The sequence below is a fragment of the Xenopus laevis genome, chromosome 4S (genome assembly GCF_017654675.1).
Source record: "Xenopus laevis strain J_2021 chromosome 4S, Xenopus_laevis_v10.1, whole genome shotgun sequence".
In the NCBI taxonomy this organism is placed as follows: domain Eukaryota; kingdom Metazoa; phylum Chordata; class Amphibia; order Anura; family Pipidae; genus Xenopus; species Xenopus laevis.
In genome coordinates this window covers 71,075,436-71,097,406 of record NC_054378.1, presented here as the reverse complement: position 1 = coordinate 71,097,406, position 21,971 = coordinate 71,075,436, and the positions used below count along the sequence as shown (strand labels likewise).

Below are 21,971 nucleotides of genomic sequence, written 5' to 3'. Positions count from 1 at the left end.
GCATCCATTTTGGGGCACCGCACTTGCGGGTGTGTTTGTAAATTACCCCTATGAACAGCACCCTATGATAGAAGGTTTCTCCTTCGTGAACCTGGGCACAATGCTCTGATTTACAGGTATGAAGTGTTCTGGGACTGGGACATTCTGCAAGAGAATTTCCTTGGGTCTTCCAGATATTTTGCTGATTTTGGTAGATTCCATTTTTTTCTGACAACCGACAGTTCGAATTGCCAACAATAAGTTGTTGTTTTTTTCATTACCATGTTTTCAAGCCTACATTTTCTTAAAGGGCTAGAAATAATTACAAAATTAAAATACTTTTTATGCATTTATAATAAAGTAGTATCATGAATATTCTGTAAAATATACTCATAAATGGTGCTTAGTGATGTCACTTTTCATCATAGCAGACTGGGTCGGCGCTTCAGTGCTCGGCACAAGTATGTGGTAATGCAATGTTAATGAGGGAGCAAATTTGTGTTAATTTTTGCATACCTATTACATTACACAACAAACAATGTATATACTACCTGCTGTGCAAAGTGACTGGGTTCACAGTGACCAAGGAGGTTATATATATATATACTGTATATATATATATATATATATATATATATACTGTATATATATATATATATATATATATATATATATATATATACATATACATATACATATATATATATATATATGAAATGTCCTAATAAACACATTTATAATTGATTATGTACTGCATTCACTTCTGATGAGCCTCACACTCAAGTTTTCATTAGGTAACTACCCATAGCCTACAGACTGGGGTTTGTTATGAGTCCATCTATTACTATAAGACTATTTGGCATTTTATTGGACATTGACTACTCCTTAACTGCTTGTACAAAGGCAAAACACACCAATTGTTCTCTTTGGTTATTTATATAAATAAGGTTTAGTTGCTAAGGTACAATTTTTACAAGAATGGGGTAACAGTACATTATACTTAAAAGTATATGAAGCCCTTTGAAATTTGAATAATTAACATGCCTTATCAGATGGAGGGGAAGTGACATGATTACACAGTATATGCTGGGGGGGATTAAATGTACAGTCCACTGCTTATACATTATATATTATTATATATTATATATATATTACTTCCTCATTCCATTCACTGACCTACAATAGGTTACTTTAACATTGGTGCACTCACCAAGGATGAGTTAACGTGTGATGATAACTTTAAATACAGTGGGGTTTACATATTTCTTCCCTTAAATGCATAAAACTAGTCATACAATGCTCAGGGAATTGATTGTATAGTTTAGATGCTAAGAAGATCTAAGGCTTTTGGAAGCAGAGCATGCTTACTGGGGGAGTAACATATAGCTGTTTATTTACAGTGACCAGTATGTTTATATACAGTTTGAGCAAATTTTCTTTTTTACACACAGAGGCTTTGAAAAACTTTGCACTATATAATATATCTTTTGAAAAGTTGAACTTTTCCAATGAAATTATCTATCTTTTGGGAAGGTAATCACTCTTGAGCAAAGAATTATGGAACAGAATGGATATTAATGAATCAAAAGTGTGTATTTTCTTTTAGAAATTATGTATTCTGGTACTTCTTAACCTGTTGTTTGTTAGCTCCTATATTCCATCTGCAGTCATCATTACATTGCCAGGCTAATAAATAGAGGATCTGTCAGTGCGGGAGTAATATTTGGAAGAATATAATCTATTTTATAGTCTTTTACTGATAAGTCCCCTATGCCTGTCAAAGTGCTTTTTAACAGAATATGCTCATAGAGTGAAATCTAAATAGTTATTGTTAGGCCTCATGCAAAATTAAATTTTATTTGTGTTTGCAGTTTAGCCATAGACCTGCCTTGAATTTGGTACAGTGTTCTACCTCTGGGAGTGTTTGCCACTCTGACACTTGCATCAAAGTTACTGCATGTTGCAACAGTGCAGCAATTCATTTTCACCCACTCACACACTGTGCATACTGTCTATTTGAAGACAAAACACTCAAATTGAATGCAGTACCCCATAAAGAACTACTGCAAATCACCTGGGTCACCACCCAATTAGTCTTTTAAACACGGCCACCACACAGGATGCAAAGACAGAGAATTGTGGATATTTGATATTGGAAGAATAATTGTCAATAGTTTGACACAAAACGGTTATCAAGCCCAATCCCTCCACACCTCATCTTTTAAGATTTAATTTCCTCTCCTCTCATACCTGCCTTGAGCCAAAGGGAGGGGGTTAAAAACAACCAATTAGAGAGACCACTTCCCACTTACAGTCAGCAACCCCTATCCCCAAGAACAATAGGTCGCATGGGCCTCCATTTAAATAATTGCAGCCTTCTTAGTTTGGCACTTTCAATAAATAAATAAATGGGTGCAAATGTTGGGAAACAATCCAAGCTGCTCCCCTTCCCAGTTCTGCTGGGCAAAAGATCAAGGTGCCTTGTGTGCTATGGTATCTGTGTTGTTTTGATGACATACTGAAGGTTATGATTATGTTCAATACTCCGTTTAAGTTGACAATTCCCTCTGCAGTGACGTGAAGTTTATTGTGGGAAAGGAGCGCCAGGTGGTTCATGCCCACCGCTGTATCCTGGCATGTCGATGCAAAGTGTTCAATGGTATGTTTAGCCACCAGCTCCAGGCAGCTAAGACATCTCCTGAAAATCAAGTCCCATTTGTTTTGGCTGATATACACCCTGATGTCTTTCTGGCAGTTATGGAATACCTGTATACCAACCATGCTACACTGAACAACATCATTGTGAGTATAAAGAGTCCCATCATTCATTGTGTCTAATAAACAACTGCTTTGGTTTTAACAAGTAAGTTAAGCACCACTTCATTAACTTTGTTTTCTGTAAGTCTGTTTCCTGCTGTTATTTTATGTGGTCATTTGACTTTTCATGTTAAACTCAGTTAAAATATTATGTATCTGGCACAAATAACTTTCAATGGTGAAGTTTTTTTTAAAAAAAAATCCCTGTCACAGGATAATTTATGAGCAGAGAACGAAAACTTCTCACTAAATTTGCCTGGTGTTTACTCCCACTTATTTACGCAACAGAATTCTATGGTGTTTTGTTCTAGACATGCTCTTTCTTTTCCTGTGTGATCTTCTGTCCAGGAAGCGGTTAAACGGCTGATGTCACCTTACATAGTAACATAGTGAGTAAGGTTGAAAAAAGACACACGTACATCAAGTTCAACCATTTAACTCTATTTTAACCTGCCTATCTGCTACAGTAGTTGATCCAGAGCAAGGCAAAAAAAAAACTCTTTTGAAGCCTCTCCAATTCCAGAGGGGGGAAAATTCCTTTCTGACTCCAAGATGGCAATCAGACTAGTGCCTGGATCAACTTGTACTGTGAGCTATCTTCCATAACCCTGTATTCCCTCACTTGCTAAAAAGACATCCAACCCCTTCTTAAAGCTATCTAATGTATCGGCCAGTATGACTGATTCAGGGAGAGTATTCCACATCTTCACAGCTCTCACTGTAAAAAAAACCCTTCCAAATATTTAGGCAGAACCTTCTTTCCTCTAATCGGAATGGGTGACCTTGTGTCGGCTGGAAAGACCTTCTGGTAAATAGATTGGAGAGATTATTATATGATCCCCTTATATATTTATACCTAGTAATCATATCACCCCTTAATCGCCTTTTTGCCAGTTTGAACTTCCCTAACTTGGCCAGTCTTTCCTCATAGCTAAGATTTTCCATACCTTTTACCAGCTTAGTTGCCCTTCTCTGTACCTTCTCTAATTCAATAATGACTGACCGAGTGAACTATACCCAGCAGATCCTTCTGATTCCCTCGTGCAATACAGTGAAACCCACTTCATTTTCCTTGTGCAATGGTTTCTGTTTGTGCTCGATGTTTCTGCAAGTTAACAGTAATAATGAAAGATGCCAGTGACGTTTGTTTTAATCGGCTTTCTGATTCTAAGTTACAGATGAAATATTTATGCAACCTATACAGTATGTGTACGTATTTGGATTCACATAAATGCAAGAATTCAATGTTTTTATGTAACCAAATTCTTTGCACCCTGTTCCAAAGAATACCACATTGATTTGTGATTTTGTTAATTCTTGTTACTCTTACCTCACCCCAGTATACATCACATATTTGATTAAATCTTCTTTAAAGTGAAAATAACTGTCCCTCCAGGTATGTTGTATAGCTCTTATGTTAACATTAAAGGATATTGCACATGATGTGTGTTTTGACCGCCACTGCAATCCAGTGGAGATCAGCTTCTTATAAAGCATCTCCCAAGAGTGGCCAGCCCTTTATTTTCACGTCTGAAAAATGTGCTGTTTCAGGGATGGTATCTGGTATTAATTTGGATTATTGGTGTATCGTCAGGCATTTATTGAATTTAATGAATACACATGCTACAAGTTGGATGCATGACTGCGCACAAATCCTTGATCCATGCATTTAACTTGCAGCATGTCTTATTCAATAACTGTCCCACTTTACATAGGTGAGATGACACTACTTATGCATGGGTGCTGTGAGGTTTATGGCATACAATGAGAAGCACAAAAGAGAGATTGTGAATGAGCATCCATGGGACTTTTGTGAGTGGCAGTGGGGAGCATGCATTGAAGGTTGTTGGAATAATAAAATACACGGTGGGTGGATGGAGGAGTTATTAAGTGAGCATCTGGTAGGGCTTGTGCAAGCTTCAATGGGGAGTTAAAGTTTGAATTGTTTGCATAAAAAGATTAAATTGTTTGCATAAAATGGTCTCTATAGAAATGGCATTGTCTGATTCTTATTTTTTGTTCCTTGCAGGCCTTGGAAGTACTGACCTCAGCTGTGGAGTATGGTCTAAATGACCTAAGAAAGGTAATGATACTGAGACTTGGTATGTGCAAATTTTTTTTATATGATTGTAGATGCTTCTTCTGTGCCCTGTACCCTGGTAATGAACTACTATCCAGTTAGCTATAGGGTTGTATGGTCAGGGTCGGACTGGGCCAGTGGGACACCGGGAAAACTCCCCCACAGACCCAGGTCTGTTTTTTTCTGCCTTTGGTATCTTGTGAAGAACTGCCATCTGAGGCAAGATACTCACTTTTCCTCATGGCAGAAACACCCCTGGTGGACCCCCCCAGGTGGCAACCCGGTTGGCCCCAGATAGGGTATATTTATTTATTGTATTGTAAGTGCAATTAACTGCTAGTGTCTGGGTATTGTCATACAGCACCTAATTCAGTATAAACTCCAGAAATTATCTTCAAAGTTTTGTTACATACCTTTTTAAAACAAAGCTTAAAAGTGTTAATATACACTTTTTCTTGACAGGTTTCATACATTATTGTCATTAAAATTTGCTTTCTATATTTATATTTTGCTGTTAAGATTGTATAAACTTACTTAGAGAAATGGCACATGTGGAGATTAGTCACCTGCAACAAATCTTCTCTACAGTGGGCGACTAATTTTCTTCAAATGCTTTTCCACCAGCAATAATGTAAATTCGAGTGAGAAAACATATGCATTGCTTTGGTTTCTGAGTGACTAATCTATACATGTGCCATTGCCTTACAGAACTTCCAGCCATGCTCATAGATATTTTAAGTTTCAGATCATCAAACTATGTATATATATATTAGAAAACTCTTTCTTTTAAAAGATACACCATCACATACTTATTCCAAACTAGTTACTTTGATATTATGTTCTCTATATGTTTGCCCTCTCTATCATCACCCATATTCAATCAATAAGGAGAAGGAAAGCCCTACTTGCTGATGGCTGCTAAAATGTTAGACTACCCCAGTGAATAGTATTGTTACTCTTGTTAGCAGTGGTGCTCTGCCAATCAGGCGATTTGAAAAACTCGGCTTAGGCGGCAGCGACAGATAGGTTTCCTTTAAGTACACCAGATAGCAGGTCCGGACTGAGAATTAAAATAGGCCCTGGCATTTCAGGTACACAGAGGCCCAATCAGCACACACAGAGGCCCACCCAGCCCCCACCAGCCCACTTAATACTGACTTTCTATGGCACCTTATAGCAGCCCCTCTGGCATTTGCCAGAACCCACAGATTGCCAGTCCGGGCCTGCCAGATAGGTACCTTTAAGAGCAGAACTTGCGTTTTTTAAAACGGAAATTCCACTTTACTAGTGCAAGAGAGTGCAATTGTGTCTGCTGGTGTCTGCATTCTGTATCTGTACTTGGTGGACAGTGACTTTCCTTTGTGACCTGTATTTTCTGCTGGGATTCATGTAGTTCATGTACTATTAATACTACATGGGCAGGAAATGAGAGCAGACAGGGTTGTGATTATTGTGCCAGAAGTTGCACAGATGCTGATAACAGACTGAAATAGAATAACTTCATTTGAATAGGGAGCAGCAGCCAAAACTCTGTTCTCAGGACATTCTCATTTCATTGTAATGTTCTTAGAAGCTGCAGTGTAACCTTCAAATCTCTTTCTGTACATTTCTTTATTATTGTCATTTTCCTATTTGTCTTATGCACCTGAGGGCCAGTGCTTCTGGCAGCAGATATAGGAAGGCAACCTTAAATGTCTTAAGTAAAGAAAGCACATAAATATATTATATACATAAATATATTTCTCCCCAGCCTACCTTCAGATACTTGCGACTAAATCTGGCTGAGTAGGGGGTTTACAATAATAAATACAGCACTGTCTATATCTACATTTTGTTAGGGATCCCTAATGAATAAATAAATGGCATGAATCGATTTTATGATTTAAAAATATGTTAAATAGCAAGGGTTCTGACATTTGTGGGATATACTTTGTTGGAACATTACTCCACTCAAAACATCAATGTCTTATCTGCCGCACAAGTCAATTACTGGCATTGTAATTTATAAATAGTTGTCATTGAGAGAGACTGGCTGTGCCACTAATAATCTACAGATATGTTATTCAATAACTCTGAATTTTGCATCACCAAAAACACAGCCCCTTGTTTAATTAAATATACTGAACATAACTGTAATGAGGGGGAGAGGTAGGTGGGAAATGGTTCATATATAGTATTTACAAGAATGTATGTATTTATCTGCTTATTATTCTTGCTGATGAAGCAGCAATATTTAAAGAGAAACATGTGCTGTATGCTGAACTGTGTGTGTTCCCCAATAGTGGCTGCTCCAAGAAAACAGTAGGACTGCAAAAACAACTTCTTAATTGCTCTGTTTATTCTAAAGGATATATTTTTAAGTATTGGTCCTTCATTATGGTCAATAATAAGGAGAATCGCCTCGGTTTCTTAAAGTGTGATTTTATAAAGTGTAGAAGCTATATCTTACTTACTTTCTATCTTTGTCTATAAACAAGAGTATTCCTTCAGTACTGCTCCATGTAATCTCTAATAACTACGCTGATGGATACATTTGGGCAAATGTGTGTATCAAATGACACCTACACAGCTAAATATAGAATGCACAGGGACAACAGAATTGGAAATGATAATACAGGGGCATATCTCAGAAGTATAAAACAGAAATGTTTGATTTACACCTGTGTCCCTTAGTGCAGAGAATATAATGGATTAACATACAAAATACACATAAAACAAGAGTTATTCGAAAAATGGCAAAAAAAACCCCAACAATGAATAATTACTCTACATTTTCCACTGTGCTGTACAATAGAAGAAGGGATAAGTGGGTGACCTTTCAAGGGCCCATGCAGTGACAGAGATTAGCAGACATATATAGGGTGCAGCATGTTGGGAAATGGATAGTGTTGATCATGTTTTGGACATAACAGGGCATGGCTGTGCAGTTGGCATATTCTTTGTGGATAAGCTTTTTTAAACTAGAATCCCATTTTACCATTCTAGTTAGCACTGCATTGCCTGCCACCAAGTTGCCCAACCGAGTAATATTCTACTATTCTAACACCTTATATGAGGGATTTGATTGCAGTAATTGTTCAATATAGTACTAGTGGGCAGAGCAATGTAAATATTAAATGTTTATATGTCAAAAACACACTCTTGTGCTTTTATTGGAATTAGTATTTTATACTTACATTGCCCCCACATCAACTGGTTTGTTACCCTTTGGCAAATATTGAATACTAGTTATTAAAAAAGGCAATGTATTAGGTCTTTGCTTACAGAGTACATTTTACTCTCCCTATGTTGTGGTATATGTGCAGGGTCTTCCCATATTGTTTGCCATTGCAAAGCAATTAATATATGAAACTGACAACAATACAATAGTTTTCTTATGACTGCGATATTTATGTATTTATTGTACTTAAAGTGAATGCAAACAGGTAAAAAAAGAATATTGAATGTGTACCCATATGGAAGTGTTTTTATATTTGTTCACCTTGTTGATCATAGGTGTGCTGGTCCTCTTATCATTGGAGGAATGAAAAAAAGCTTCCAACTATGGAAAGCTAGATTTGTGAGATGGCCACAAAGGCCCAGGCCTAGGGTGGCAGGAATTCAGGGGCAAAATTGTCACCGAGCCACTTAAATTATTTTTCCAGATCCCCTACAGATTTCTTGTAAGTAATGCTACTTAGAATCCTGTGCAAACTTGAGGGGAAGTTGGCGGGACAGTGGGTACAGACTGCCTGCTTAGGGGCACACAATTTAGAAATCCATGATTTCCTTTTTCTCTGTACTAATAAAACCGTACCTTGTACTTGATCCAAACTACAATATAATTAATCCTTAACGGAGGCAAAACAATCCTATTGGATGTATTTAATGTTTTAATAGTTTTTTATCAGACTTAGGGTATTGTGATCCTAATGACGGAAAGGCCCATTATCTGGAAACCCCCCAGGTCCTGAGCATACTGGAGAACAGGTCCCATACCCGTACCATCATAGCGATCCGCATTGATTGAAATCTAAATCATAGTTTCCGGTCCAAACACCAATTTATCAAATCACTCGTTGGCCCATATTTTCTATAGAGTGACAATATCTCCTATAATTATCCTGCATAAGCTTTTGTAGCATTTTCAGATAATGATGTGCAAAATGTATTTTTTTTTTCTCCCTACAATGGACGTTTTTGAAAATTGTCTGCACAGCCACAGAAAGTGAAAGACTTTAAGAATTCAGAAGTCTGTAACTAAAAGCATTTTTGGTTTGTAGATGTTTTGGCAATATACTAAAGGGCAGATTTATCAAAGGTCGAAGAAAAAATTTGAATATCGAAAATTTATCATGTACTGTCTGTTTAAAAATTCAGCTTCGGCCATTTGCCATCTAAAACCTGCTGAATTGCTGTTTTAGCCTATTGGAGTCAATTGGTGGACTTTGAAAAATCAAAGTTTTTTGGGGGGAATTACTTTTCGTACGTTTCAAATTCAATCGAAAATCTATTTGGCCAAAAGAAAACCTTATTTTTTGATAAATTTTGATTTTTTAATTCGAATTTCGAAGTCATGGGAGTTCAAAAAACTCCCATAACGTAGAAATTCGACCCTTGATAAATCTGCCCCCTAAATGTGTGTTTTTTTTTATTTGATTGCTATGAATCAGAAATGTAATATGCGTGCAGAAACCTTTTTGAGAATGTTTATATATTTGAAACTTCTGGGAAATTTCCTCATCAAGTATGGTTTGGAGGTCTCACTGCATACAGCATGGGAAAGTCATTACACTTCATCATAAGTCAATATCCTGTCTCTGAGTTCTGTGATTGTATTTGTGTATAGAAGGCTAGTATTCTGCTATACAGGCCATTTACAAAGCAGTATACATACAAAGATACACATCCACCACAACTCTAGGTCAATTCCAGGCCAGTTTCATATAAACATTGTGTACAACTCCGTTTATGGCAATGTGCCAATGTGCTCATGGCCCACCTGGTGATGCCCATTTTTCGGCTTGTGTGCTATTGCAAACCATTAAATAACAACAAATAAATGAAGTACACTTTCATTGGCTTACTTATCTGCCTTAGTTATTTCAGATGTATTTCTAAGCAAATGCTTAGACAAATTATTATCATCTGTAAACACAACTAAGGAGAAAATTGTATACTGTATAAGCCTTCAGCTGATTGATGTGGCGTAGGAAATGGAGCATATTTTCATGGAAGTAAAGCTGCTTAGTGACTTTCTACACATCCATTTAATTTGCCCACAGAATATTTAGCTGTTGTACCAGTCACCCACATTTCACATGTAAAAATGATCAATTTATCAGTTCTTTAACTTTAGCCAAGGTGTGTAAGGCTGCTGTGCTTTAGAAAAAAGCTGAGAATATAGGATGTGTTAAACCCACCCTATAAAAGCTTGATGATATCACTGTAATTCTTTCTCACTACCGGATGTCTTTCAAAACATTCCAAACAGGGAGGCTTTGAAATATTTCCTTCAGGGGGTTGTGAGGATTTTGACTTCAGTGAGATCATTCCTTCCTTTCCTCCCAGCTGTCTTATTACACAGTGAGCCTCTTTGTCCTATGATATAAACATAGTACAGGTTTGGGATCTGTTATTCGGAAACCCATTATCCAGAAAGCTCAGAATTACAGGAAAGGCCGTCTCCCATAGACACCATTTTATGCAAATAATCCAGATTTTTAAAAATGATTTCCTTTTTCTCTGTAATAATAAAACAGTAATGTGTACTTGATCCCAACTAAGATGTTATTAATCCTTATATTAAGCAAAACCAGCCTATTAAGTTTTTTGCTGTTTACATGATTTTCTAGTAGACATAAGGTATGAAGATCCAAATAACGGAAAGATCCATTATCCGTAAAACCCCAGGTACTGAGCATTTTGGATAACAGGTCCCAGACCTGTACTTATTAACGTCTTATATATTAGATGCTTGTTACGCTGAAGAGCATACCTTTTTTTCTATCAAGACTAAGATATTTTTGATGAAGGAATATTAAACTAAAGTTAATGAGGAAATATACAATATCCAAAAGATTATTATACCCTACTGCCACAGCTTACTGTCATATTGTGCCTGACTTGTGTCTGTGGGTTTGGGTATTAACTAAAATGTTAAGTGACAACTGGGTTATCTTCTTATTAATGTGTGTAATGCTCAGCAGCCCACTCCACTCCACACCTTTGTGACTCACTCTCCTCGTTGCGTTACTTAGCAGCAAAACTGTAATTTCTACCGGGATATTCAGGGGGAACTCCTGCTAGTGAATTCTATACACATGGGGAAACCACAGCAAAGAATGCTACGACTTCCTTTCTTTTTGTTACACTCTTAGCTCATCTTACTGAATTTTTAAACCACAGATGACAATTGTAAATGGTGTTAGGGAGAATTGTCAGTCAGCAGATCATCATTGTGTTTTCTATCATTTTACTCACTAAACGCTCACTACGTGGGTCTCTAGAATACATTACTAGTGTATGAATAATAGAGACATGGGCAATGTTAATGTTTGCTTCGTAAGTTCAGTATTTATTCCACAGACCTAAATGATTAACAGTAAAACCCTTGCTGCGTTTTTTTGTTTTGCTATGGGAAATGATGACAAACACTTTCAGACATTTGATTTGAACATTTCAGCTGCCAATAAAAGGTGGTAACTAGTGCATGGGGAAAAGAAGTTACAGCTCCTCATCATTTCCTGCTATTCCAGTCGTTTGGGCCTGAATAAACCCAATAATACAAAGTTGACCATACCACATATAGTATCCACAGATTCAGTGTATGGCCCAGATACCATACATTAATACCTCTTATATGAACCAGGGTTGGAACTGGGGGTAGGCAGATGAGTGCAAAGCTTGGGGGCTGGCTGGGTTGCCTGAGGCACCTGGCCATGGTATGACCTGTATTTGAAGTCTGCCCTATATTTTATGATAGTTACTACAAATTAGAGGTCATTTAATAAGAACAAAAGGGGTGCACTTTTGCACTTCTGTTCAGGGTCTTTAAAATATGTTTAATTATATTGTTTGGCTGCATTTTCATTTTCACATCTCTTATAAATAGCATTACTTTTAGTTACTGCCACAATCTGGAGAAAGTGCATGCTGCTTCTAAGAAAATCACATGGAGGACTAAAATGTACCTAAATCTCTAAATATTCCCTATTTACATTAAAAGATACCCTGGCTATGGAACATATGCAAGCAGATTGGGAAACAAGGAAACCTGCTTTCCATAATAAATATCCTTATATTCAATTTTTGGGGGTTATGTGTGTTAGAATATAGAAACATGTGCTGCACCCATACCAAAACTGAAAATGGTACCAGCAACTCTGTTGTCTGTGGGAGGAGATGCTAAAGGGCAGAGCAAAGACCATGGCATTTGATCCCAGACATTTGGGTTTCTTCAAAATGATCGAATGTCCTATCTTGTATATAACGGTATTACTAAAAAGCTAATGGAATGCAGAGTATTGCTTAGTACTATAAGTCAGGCTCTAGGACAGGGGTCCCCATCCTTTTTCACCCATGAGCAAAGAGTTTGGGAGCAACACACACTTGAAAAATGTACTTGGGTGGTGCCAAATAAGGGTTGTGATTGGCTATTGGTAGCCCCTGGACTGGCATCTTACAGGTGCTCTATTGGGTAGTAGACATGGTTTTTATGCAACCAAAACTTGCCTCCAAGCCTGGAATTCCAAAACAAGCACCTGCTTTGAGGCCACTGAGCGCAACATCCAAGGGGTTGGAGAGCAACATGTTGCTCACTAGCTACTGGTTGGGGATCACTGCTCAAGGACAAGGCCAGAAAGGTAAAGTTTCAGGAAACCTTTGTTTCCCTCTTCTGCCTGGAGTGTGAAAATGAGTAGATTATACCATCTCATTTACATCATGAAATATTAACTTGACAAATTTCATTTATAATATTGACCAATGGTAATTATGGAAAAGTGATGAGCATGTGGCCCAACTTCTGGGAATTATCACAACTGATGGATTTTGATAATAATGAACAAATATAATATTTACTTATTCATGTTTGCTACTTGGATAATGCCACAGTATGACGTCAAAAAGGAATGCTTCTTCTTAAATACACATGTTCCTGTATCTGCTAAACCCCAATCAAAAACTAAAAAAGTCCTTTCTTTCTGTTAACACATTCATTTTATTTTCTTTGTTATAGCTGTGCGTGGAGTTCATCAGCAAGACGCTTACAGTGGAGTTGGCCTGTGAAGCATTGCAGGTAGGTAACAGTACCATAGATGCCTGTGATTACCAGTGGGCAGTGATCATTTACTTTTAATCAACAAATTGTTGTATTACTTTATCTTACAATTTTGAGGTTGCACACCCAGGCAAATTTACATACTCTATTAAATACATTTATTTGGAGTTCTGCTAAATAGTTCTATTTTTCACAGTTGAACCAAATCTTTTCATCTCACTGTTTCAGTGAAGTATTCTTGCCTCTCATAAAGTTTGTTACGACTGCAGTTGCAGTCAGGCGTAAAACAGACGCCATTCATTAAAAGTACTTGCATTCAAAACCATAGTTGCACTTAGCACCACAGCACCTATCCCACCTACTGTTCTGAATTATGTGCAAGAGTGTCTATTGAATTTGGGGAACCCCAGGATCTAGCAACAACACAAACATAGTTATAGCTCCAAGGTTCTCTCAGTGGCCTGCCTCAATAGATAAGTGTATTTTCACCTAACGAATCATCATGCTCAGATGTAAAAGATTATGCAGTGGTATGCACTATTGTGTTCAATTCACAGGAAGCACAAGAGCAATACACGCATTTTGATTGGATACTATTGCATCAGGTGCATCTCCTCCTTGCTCTTGCAATTATGGGGGAAATGCTAAATTGTGTGTAAAAAATCATTGCAACCTGTGTCCAAAATAGCACATTGGACACTGCACTTGTGCTTGTAAAAAAATTCAGATGGTGTTCTTCTTGCTCCACCCTATGTATCACACTTACCCAGTCACTTGTGACATAGAGGCAGCTATGTGATGAATACACTCACATGTGTATGCCTTTCTACTTCTATTTGTAGATTTGTTTTCTATTTTTACTTTTTCCAGCAGAGAAGAGACATAAAATAGTTTTAAATATTTTGGTATTCTGTTGTGAATGCAGTTTATTTATATCCTCTACTTTAGCTATATGCGTCTCATTCATGAACTTCCATGTAATAGAACTACATGTAGAAACTGCACAGGTGCATAAGCCGCACTGATTGGGCCTTTCCACCTGTAGGTGAGAACATGTAGCCTCCCATTTGTCTCACTGGTTACTGCATGTAAGTAAAATAATTAGTGTGGCTATTATTAGCTTAACCATCAGATTCAAAGGAGCAAGGACCTTAAACAACAATTGTGTATTTAGGTTGCTATACACTGTAACCACTTACATGTCATTCTGACTAGCACACTCATATTGTATACGTCACAGTTTGTTACAGCTCTGTATAGGGTGAAGCTTTTATTTATACTTATGGCAAAAGTATTCTGTAACACGACAGGAAGTAAGATGACGTCCAACATGAGAAGAATGCAATTTTCAGGCTTGCTTGGCATGTACAGCTGAACTTCCTCATACTTCTTACCTGACCATAAAAGATGCTCTGAATGGTTCACTGGTGCGAAACATTGACTAGCAGCAACCCTTATAATGATCTATTGTAGCAAAGAAAACAAATGCACACATAAATTCTGGAAAAACAGCATCTATCATGCTTTGTGGAGGGTGACAAATTAGATTAGATTTGTCAGACATTGCAGAAAGGAGAATAATCAAGGTATAATGTGTTCACTAATGTAATATTTTTCCAAATAATAGAATGACTTCTGCAACATGCATTCTTACTGTTTGTGTTGTGTTATAGGCTGCAGTCACTTATGGACAGACTGACTTGAAACAGAAGTGCTTGGGATTTATTGAAAGATTCACAGGGGTAGGTCACATGTTTTGGTAAGTGTTTTTCATTATTGACTGGGAAACTGTGCTTAATGCTTCCATCAAGTGGAGTAACTAAAGAGGAAGCAGACCATGCGGCTGCAGAGTGGGCAGGAGGGTTTACAGCATGGTTTAGTGTCCCTTTAAAATGGGTGGCCATGTTATTAGACCTATAGCTACAGTTACACCTTTTATTACATTTCCTCATTTCAGACTTGTTCTACAATACACACACACCAGCTGCTAACAAATTGCTATGCACCGTGCTCCCATATTTTGTTTATTTACAACATTCCATCCTGGTGTGTAGACCTCAGTATGAAGAGTGACATAAATGTATTGGTTTGCCTTAACAGGGTAAAATTAAAATAAATATATACTGTACAGTAGAATCATCTGTAATTGAGTGCCTGTTTATAATTTTCTGTGAATCTATGTGGCTCAAGATTGTAGGCTTGTTGAAGAGAATGCTTAGTTTGGTTTGCCTTCTCCTAATATTGTTTTAGCTTTGTGCAGAATATGTTAAATTGATTCCCTTTCCACACAAAGTAATATAAAAGCCTCCAATCAACTGCAGGTGCTTTGCAGAAATGAGATGCATGACCGACTTGTTAAAAGGAGTGTGGGGGTCAGTATCCCAAACAGAGCCCTGAATAGTTGGGGGTGGGGGTATGTACTGCTGTCTTTGTATCAGTCATTTTGTCCCTGTAAACCAGTGTTGTACAATGGTATTGTCTAATAGGATGAAACACCGACAGCTGCCATCTGCTGTCACACTGGATGTTACATTGCTAAACCCCCTCACTAGCAGTAACAAAAGGATAAAAGTTAAGCTATAACTAGAGGCTGTAATGTTTCATGCTTTTGAGTACAATGTACCTTGCCACTTCTGAGTGACTTCCAGGGGCAAATTCTTGCATAGCATTTGTATGCAGCACAGACATTGCCAACACTGCATTCAACAGGCTCAGCACATGATAACAGCATGCCTTCCTTCTGCATAGGGTTGCCACCCGGCCGGTATTTTACCGGCCTAGCCGGTAAAACACCTGCCAAGGCCGGGGCCGGTATTACAAATTTACCGGCAATGTAGCTGCCGGTAAATTTGTAATACCCTTAAAAAGAGCATACTCTGGCTCCTACTTTGGTGTAGCTTGATGCTCAGTCCAGGTAGATTCGCACCCCTCCAAATTGCTAGAAGCAGAAAACTGACCTGAACCAAGGCATGCTATGCCAGTCAATTGTTCTGCTTATGTGTGGAGCTAACATCTGGTAATAAAATAGTACAAGCTGGCACACAAGGCGAGTTGAACCGGGGTCATACTCCTGGTGCGTTGTTTGCGTCCCAACATTTCAGGGGCGTTCCCTCTTCGTCAGGTGATACAGAAATGTTTGTGCATACACATTATATAGCCAAAAAACCCACCCCAATTAAAAGAGAAAATGTCCAATTTATCCACAAAGTCTCCAAAATTGTTGCAAACAAGATTCTCCAGGTGAAAGTCCCATTATACAAAGTATCCATATTATGAGAACAATAATGAAGCGATCAAATGTGTCAAATTCACAAGGTTATACAAACATAACAAATAACTAACCCTAATAATGGGGAAAATGTTTTACCTCACCCTGGATGCATATTCGACTTTTTTTTTTCTTCAAATTAATATCTGCAAAATAAAGGAAAATGGTTTAATTAAAAAGGTAATAAAAAATCTATAGAAAATATGTTAAATTGAATTCTTCATTTAAAGGGGTTGTTCACCTTCCAAACACTTTTTTCAATTCAGTTGTTTTTAGATTGTTCCCCAGAAATAAAGACTTTTTTCAAATACTTATTCAAATAGTTATTTATCTTTTATGTTTTTTCCAAAATCTAAGCGTAAAGTTGAATGTTTGTGTCTGTGCTGTTTGAGTCTGGCAGCTCAGTAATTCAGGTGCAGACTCAGAACTGTTACAATTTTGTAACATTGAGTTGATCCATTTCTCAGCAGCATCTCTGGAGTATTAGCAACAATTGTATCAATTCTAACAGCTGCCTGTAATAAAGCCCAGAGATTCTGCTCAGCAGGGACAAAGGTAAGAAATGTATCAATTAAATGTATCCATTTAGAACAGTTTACAGGATCGGCGACCCCCCCTCCCAGAGCTGCTTCAGAAGGAGAGAAATGACAATTTACACTTCAATATTAGAAAAACCGTCACACATAGAAAATAGAAAGTCATTGGAAAAAGTGGTTATTTCTGGTGATCTATCTGAAACCAACTAGTTGTTTGAAGGTGAACAACCCCTTTAAGCCTCTAGGGGTCTGTTTTTGCAGAGTCCATATCCAATAACTTTTGTGTTGTAATTATTTCTATTTAAAGTCTTTTCCCTGTTTCTCATTCACTTTTTTTCCAGGATCTGCCAATGGATCTGTGAAATCCTATGTTTGTTCTCTTGGCTAAAGTTGTTTCCTGTTTTTTTCTTAACTGTTTTATCCTCATTCGCTGGTTGATAATTCCTTATTACTGATTTGTGTTCGTTCAGGCGAACTTTGATTGTTCTTTGTGTCTGACCTACGTGCGCCATGCCATGCCATGCTAACATCTGGTGTCCCTGAGAACCAACGTCACTGAGAATAACTGAGATCATGTCTACATCATTTTGGCCCCAGCCCCAGTGGGCCCTGCTGGGCTAGACCCACCCGCCGTGGCTGGCAGAGTCATGGCTCTTTCCTGTCAGAGGGGGATCTGCGGCGGGGGTGACGCTGAACGGCCCAGGTGTCGGGGGGGCCCCATGTCCGATGCTGAATATTTGTTGCAGTGATTCAAATGCCTAATGTGCCATAGCCTAGCAGCAAAAAATGCATGGGATCTTTTCCAGAAACCTATTACCCAGAAAACTAAATAACTTCACTGCCATTTCCTATTGAGCTCTATTTAAAGGGGATCTAAAGTCTAAAACAGAATAATGCTAGTAATGCTGTATTTTGTATACTAAAGATAAACACAAACTTACTGAATCAGAAGCCTGATAAAACAAATGATTTATGCTTTCAAAGTTGGACACAGAGAATCATCATCTTGTAACTGTTAAACAATCTTTGCAAGGCCAAGACCATGCACATGCTCAGTGTGGTCTGAGCTTCTTTTGGAAGGCTAAATTTAGGGGTCGTCATAAATTATCAAAACCGCACAAGTCAAATAATATTTGCAATAGAAGCTGATACAGCAAGACTGATTGATAATCAGAATAGGCAGACTGCACTGGGTGCTGTGTTGTCATGTAATCTAATGTGGATTGTTATAGTTTTTGTATTCTTTAATACAAACTTTCTTCAACTCTGCAGAACTAGTGGCTGCAGCGAAATAATCCTTCAATGAAAATCCTAGTTTATCTGTTTAAACCTGGCTCCGTGATCTTTGTCCCTGCCACTGGAGTTGGAAACATTAAAGGGGATGTAAAGGCAAAAATAAAATCCAGTATGAATCTCTACACAGTTGCCGACTGCTGTTTCCCCCCTGCTGTTCAAAAGTATTATTGTTTCCCTGTAGAGCAGCTAGGGACCGGCTAAAGTTTCTTATCCTAAACGAAGGGGGAATTTCACTGCATACAGTCGGGTTTCTTATAAAAACGGTACACATTTTTTAATTAAAGTTTATTGGAGATAGATTTATTTTTCATTAAAGAAAGTAAAAATGGCATTTTATTTTTTTGCCTTTACATCCCCTTTAAATAAGGATTTCTTTTTTTCATTTTTCTTTATAATTATTAGAAAGTACTTGGTACTTGATGATAACTATGCTAACATAAATCCATATGATTGGCAAACCCATTTTTATTTTGCTTTTAGTATTTCAAGGACAAGGAGTGCCAGATTCACTGGGAGGTACCAATATGTTAGGCACCCCCCCAATGAATTAAGGTGCACGTTATTTCCCTGGAGAATTTTCGACTGCTGGGCTATGCTGCCTTGGAAAGCTGGGAAAAGCACGTACGGTGGCATGCCATGTTGGCATCCTCCGGTGAATTTATGCTTTCCCTGTTCTTTAAATGCTTTTAGTATCTTTAATGCCCCAAATTACAGAAAAGGCAAATACCCAACCCCCAAGAAATCAGGTAATCGATCCCATACCTGTGGTGGAATAAATTGGTGCTAAGTCTGACTTTCAATATTGAGTGTATGTATATTATTGCTTTGCCAACACTACATTTTGTATTCAAATGCCCTCAGTGTTGTGGTTGCAACCACAATTTAGCCATGGGTCACTTCTATTAATAGACAGTTTACCAAAGAGATGATGAAGAAAGAACTATAGTGTGAATATACAGTTTCACAATGCTTCATGTTGGAGTGACAGATATGGGTGGCTATACGGTGTGCTATTAAATGTATGGTCGTTGGGCCTTCACAATTTATTAGACAAACCCCATGTGGCAGACAAATAACAGGGCAGTTTGTAAGCATAGAGAACAGACAATTCTAAATATTCTAAGAATATTTATGTTAACCTTTAATTTGTGAAAGCAAAATAAACTTGCAAATGGGACATTATCTAGCAGGGCATGATAGTTTCAGTATACTATGTATATAATTGAATACATGTGGTATTTAGTGTTAAAATGACTTTGTATAATTACACACATGTTGATTGTGAAACTTTTAAATGACAGGAACTTCTTTGACCCCTGGACATTGTTGCACGTTAATAGTGGTTAATACTTCCTTGTTGGTCCCTTCAGAATATCACATAAACAGGATGCAATATGTATGGAGCAGAAGTTCTTGTGATCTCTGTGACAACCCTGCTTCAACTTTTAATAGCATCTCCTGCCTCATTCTAACAGGAAATCATTAAAACGCAGAGTTTCCGTGAGCTCTCAGACCTGGGACTTCTGAGCATCCTACAGAGTGACCAGCTGTCCATTGATGAGGTGCTTCTTATCCAGGCAGTGCGGGAATGGGCCCATGTCAATTCAGTGAGTGCCTAGGCCACCCAAGTGGTGCACCGATACCAATATTACTTTTGCACTTTATACATGTATACTTGATATACAGTCGTCCGGTAAGGTGCAATAACAGAAAATGTCAACTTTATTTTGCCTTTCCTCAGCTGCTGTTGAAAATGAAAATTTATGAAGTATGTTACATTTTCTAAGGATAATGGCATTTTAGCAGAAATTATAAAGCACTTTTTTATACATTTGCCAGTGAAACTTTGGCAATTGACTGTAAGCAAATGAAAGCGGATCCACACAGAAATACAGACATCAATTAACAGCTCGAGCCAAAGTAAACAATCAGCCAATATGCCATGACAAATGGTAGTTATTTTTGGCAGTCGTGGCCCTATGCTTAAAATAGCTAATATTTGGCTGGCATCTACTTGGATCACCCTGTAGGTATAATCTGCTATATAAATCCCTCTTTTTATGCAAAGGTTCTTAAAAGCTATGTTTTGGGCTTCATGTTGACAGATATTTGTGCAAAAGCCAAATGAATTCTGTTTCAGGTGGTCCTTGAGGTCCCCGTGTCAGTGGTTGCCTTGGATGCAGTAAAGGAGTTGCGCCTCTTCCTATTGTCACCAGATGATCTGACTACTCTTGAAAAAGAAAATATGAAGGATGAGCTCATTCCGGTTAGATACATTTATCATCTCTGATAACATAATGCACGAATATGAACAGATACAAACCATTCACTGTATTTTCTCTTTATGCAGGAGAGCCAAATTGCTCAGGCTTGGAAATTCCATGCCTTAAAAAAGGTCAGTGAGACCCAGTTCCATCTGTTCCAGCGACGGAAGGGTACTCTGCCAAGAGAACACCACCACTACCTGGAGCCCCCTTCCAAGTGAAGATGAATGGATTTCCTAAGCCTTCAGGACACACAGAAATGGATATGCACATATCCACAGAGCCTAGGAACATGACTGAACAAAGATGTATAAACCATGGAGTAAAAGTAAATAATACCATATAAGTATAACGCCACACTCCAAAAATGTTCTTAGAGGGCTGTGGTTTGGCATGGGCCCACCAAAAATCCCCAAACTGCATACTAAAATTGGACGGTTGTACTGACATAAAGTACAAAACAGCTTTGCTATGCCTGTCCAATAGATAAGAGGAGAAATGTTTGTGTTCTAGGTACTGATGCATTTGTTAAAGATACTGTATATATAAACTTTTGCCTTCCCATTCCCTTCCTTTATTTGGCCATTACACAATCTCTACATTAGAGAGCATTATTATAATATCAGACATTCATTTTGGTGACTCATGTAGTGTTGCCAAAGTGGTGAATATTTTTAAGCATTTTTATGTCATAACTCATTTAGAAAATATGTAAATCAAGAGGGGGGAAAGGATATTTGTTGTCTTAGTTAGTTTGAAAGTTTGAAGGGAATTACACCTTTTTAAAATGAGCTCATTCAGTTGGGCTTATGATAAAGAAGGTGCAAAAACACTTTCTAAACTTTCAAAAATAGATATAGAAGTACATAGACATATTTTTCCTTTAATATTTTGTTATTTCAGTTATTTGTTGTAAAAATGTGTATTCATGAGATCAAGGCTGTTTTGTGTCACTGACCTGTTCACATATATACTAAGCAAATACTTTCTCTGGAAATTTTAATCATATTTGCATTTGATTCAAATTCTGTGACTGGTAAAAATGTAGATGTGTAATGCATGCTGGATGGTTGAGTCATATGATATGGATCAATAATGTTTATACATAATATTATTTTGTATGTTTCGTTCTTGCAAACTCTAATACAATATAGTAAGATGTTGTAGGACCAAAAGTGCCTGCTGGGAGAAGCCTTGCAATGCAAGAGTTGCACTTGAAATTCAGCACGTTACAGAGCTTATACTACATTCACATCAGTCCCTGCCCTAGAGGCAGTGGCGTAACTATAGAGGAAGAGAAACTTTAGAGGTCTGCTTCCTCTATAACCAACAATAACACCCCCCTTCCCCAGCCACTATCTTACCTGCGCAGGGAAGCAGAGGGCATTGGCACAGGGCAGGGAGTGGGTGGCATCCAGGCAGGAAGTGGGCGGAGGCGGGAAGTGGGCGGGAGGATGGGGATCGGAGTGCG

At 37.9% G+C, this 21,971-nt stretch overlaps 1 protein-coding gene across 1 annotated transcript in view; it reads left to right on the top strand.

Annotated features, from left to right (window-relative positions):
• The window catches only part of btbd19.S (BTB domain containing 19 S homeolog), a 28,184-nt gene extending 6,575 nt beyond the window's left edge, over window positions 1–21,609 (top strand). The window contains exons 2-8 of the mRNA XM_018260840.2: window positions 2,553–2,781; window positions 4,826–4,879; window positions 13,095–13,154; window positions 14,810–14,878; window positions 19,712–19,843; window positions 20,377–20,502; window positions 20,587–21,609. Coding sequence (XP_018116329.1) covers window positions 2,553–2,781; window positions 4,826–4,879; window positions 13,095–13,154; window positions 14,810–14,878; window positions 19,712–19,843; window positions 20,377–20,502; window positions 20,587–20,721 — 805 coding nt within the window. The 3' untranslated portion in view covers window positions 20,722–21,609. The remainder of the gene's footprint in view (window positions 1–2,552; window positions 2,782–4,825; window positions 4,880–13,094; window positions 13,155–14,809; window positions 14,879–19,711; window positions 19,844–20,376; window positions 20,503–20,586) is intronic.
• Window positions 21,610–21,971: the final 362 nt, after the last annotated feature.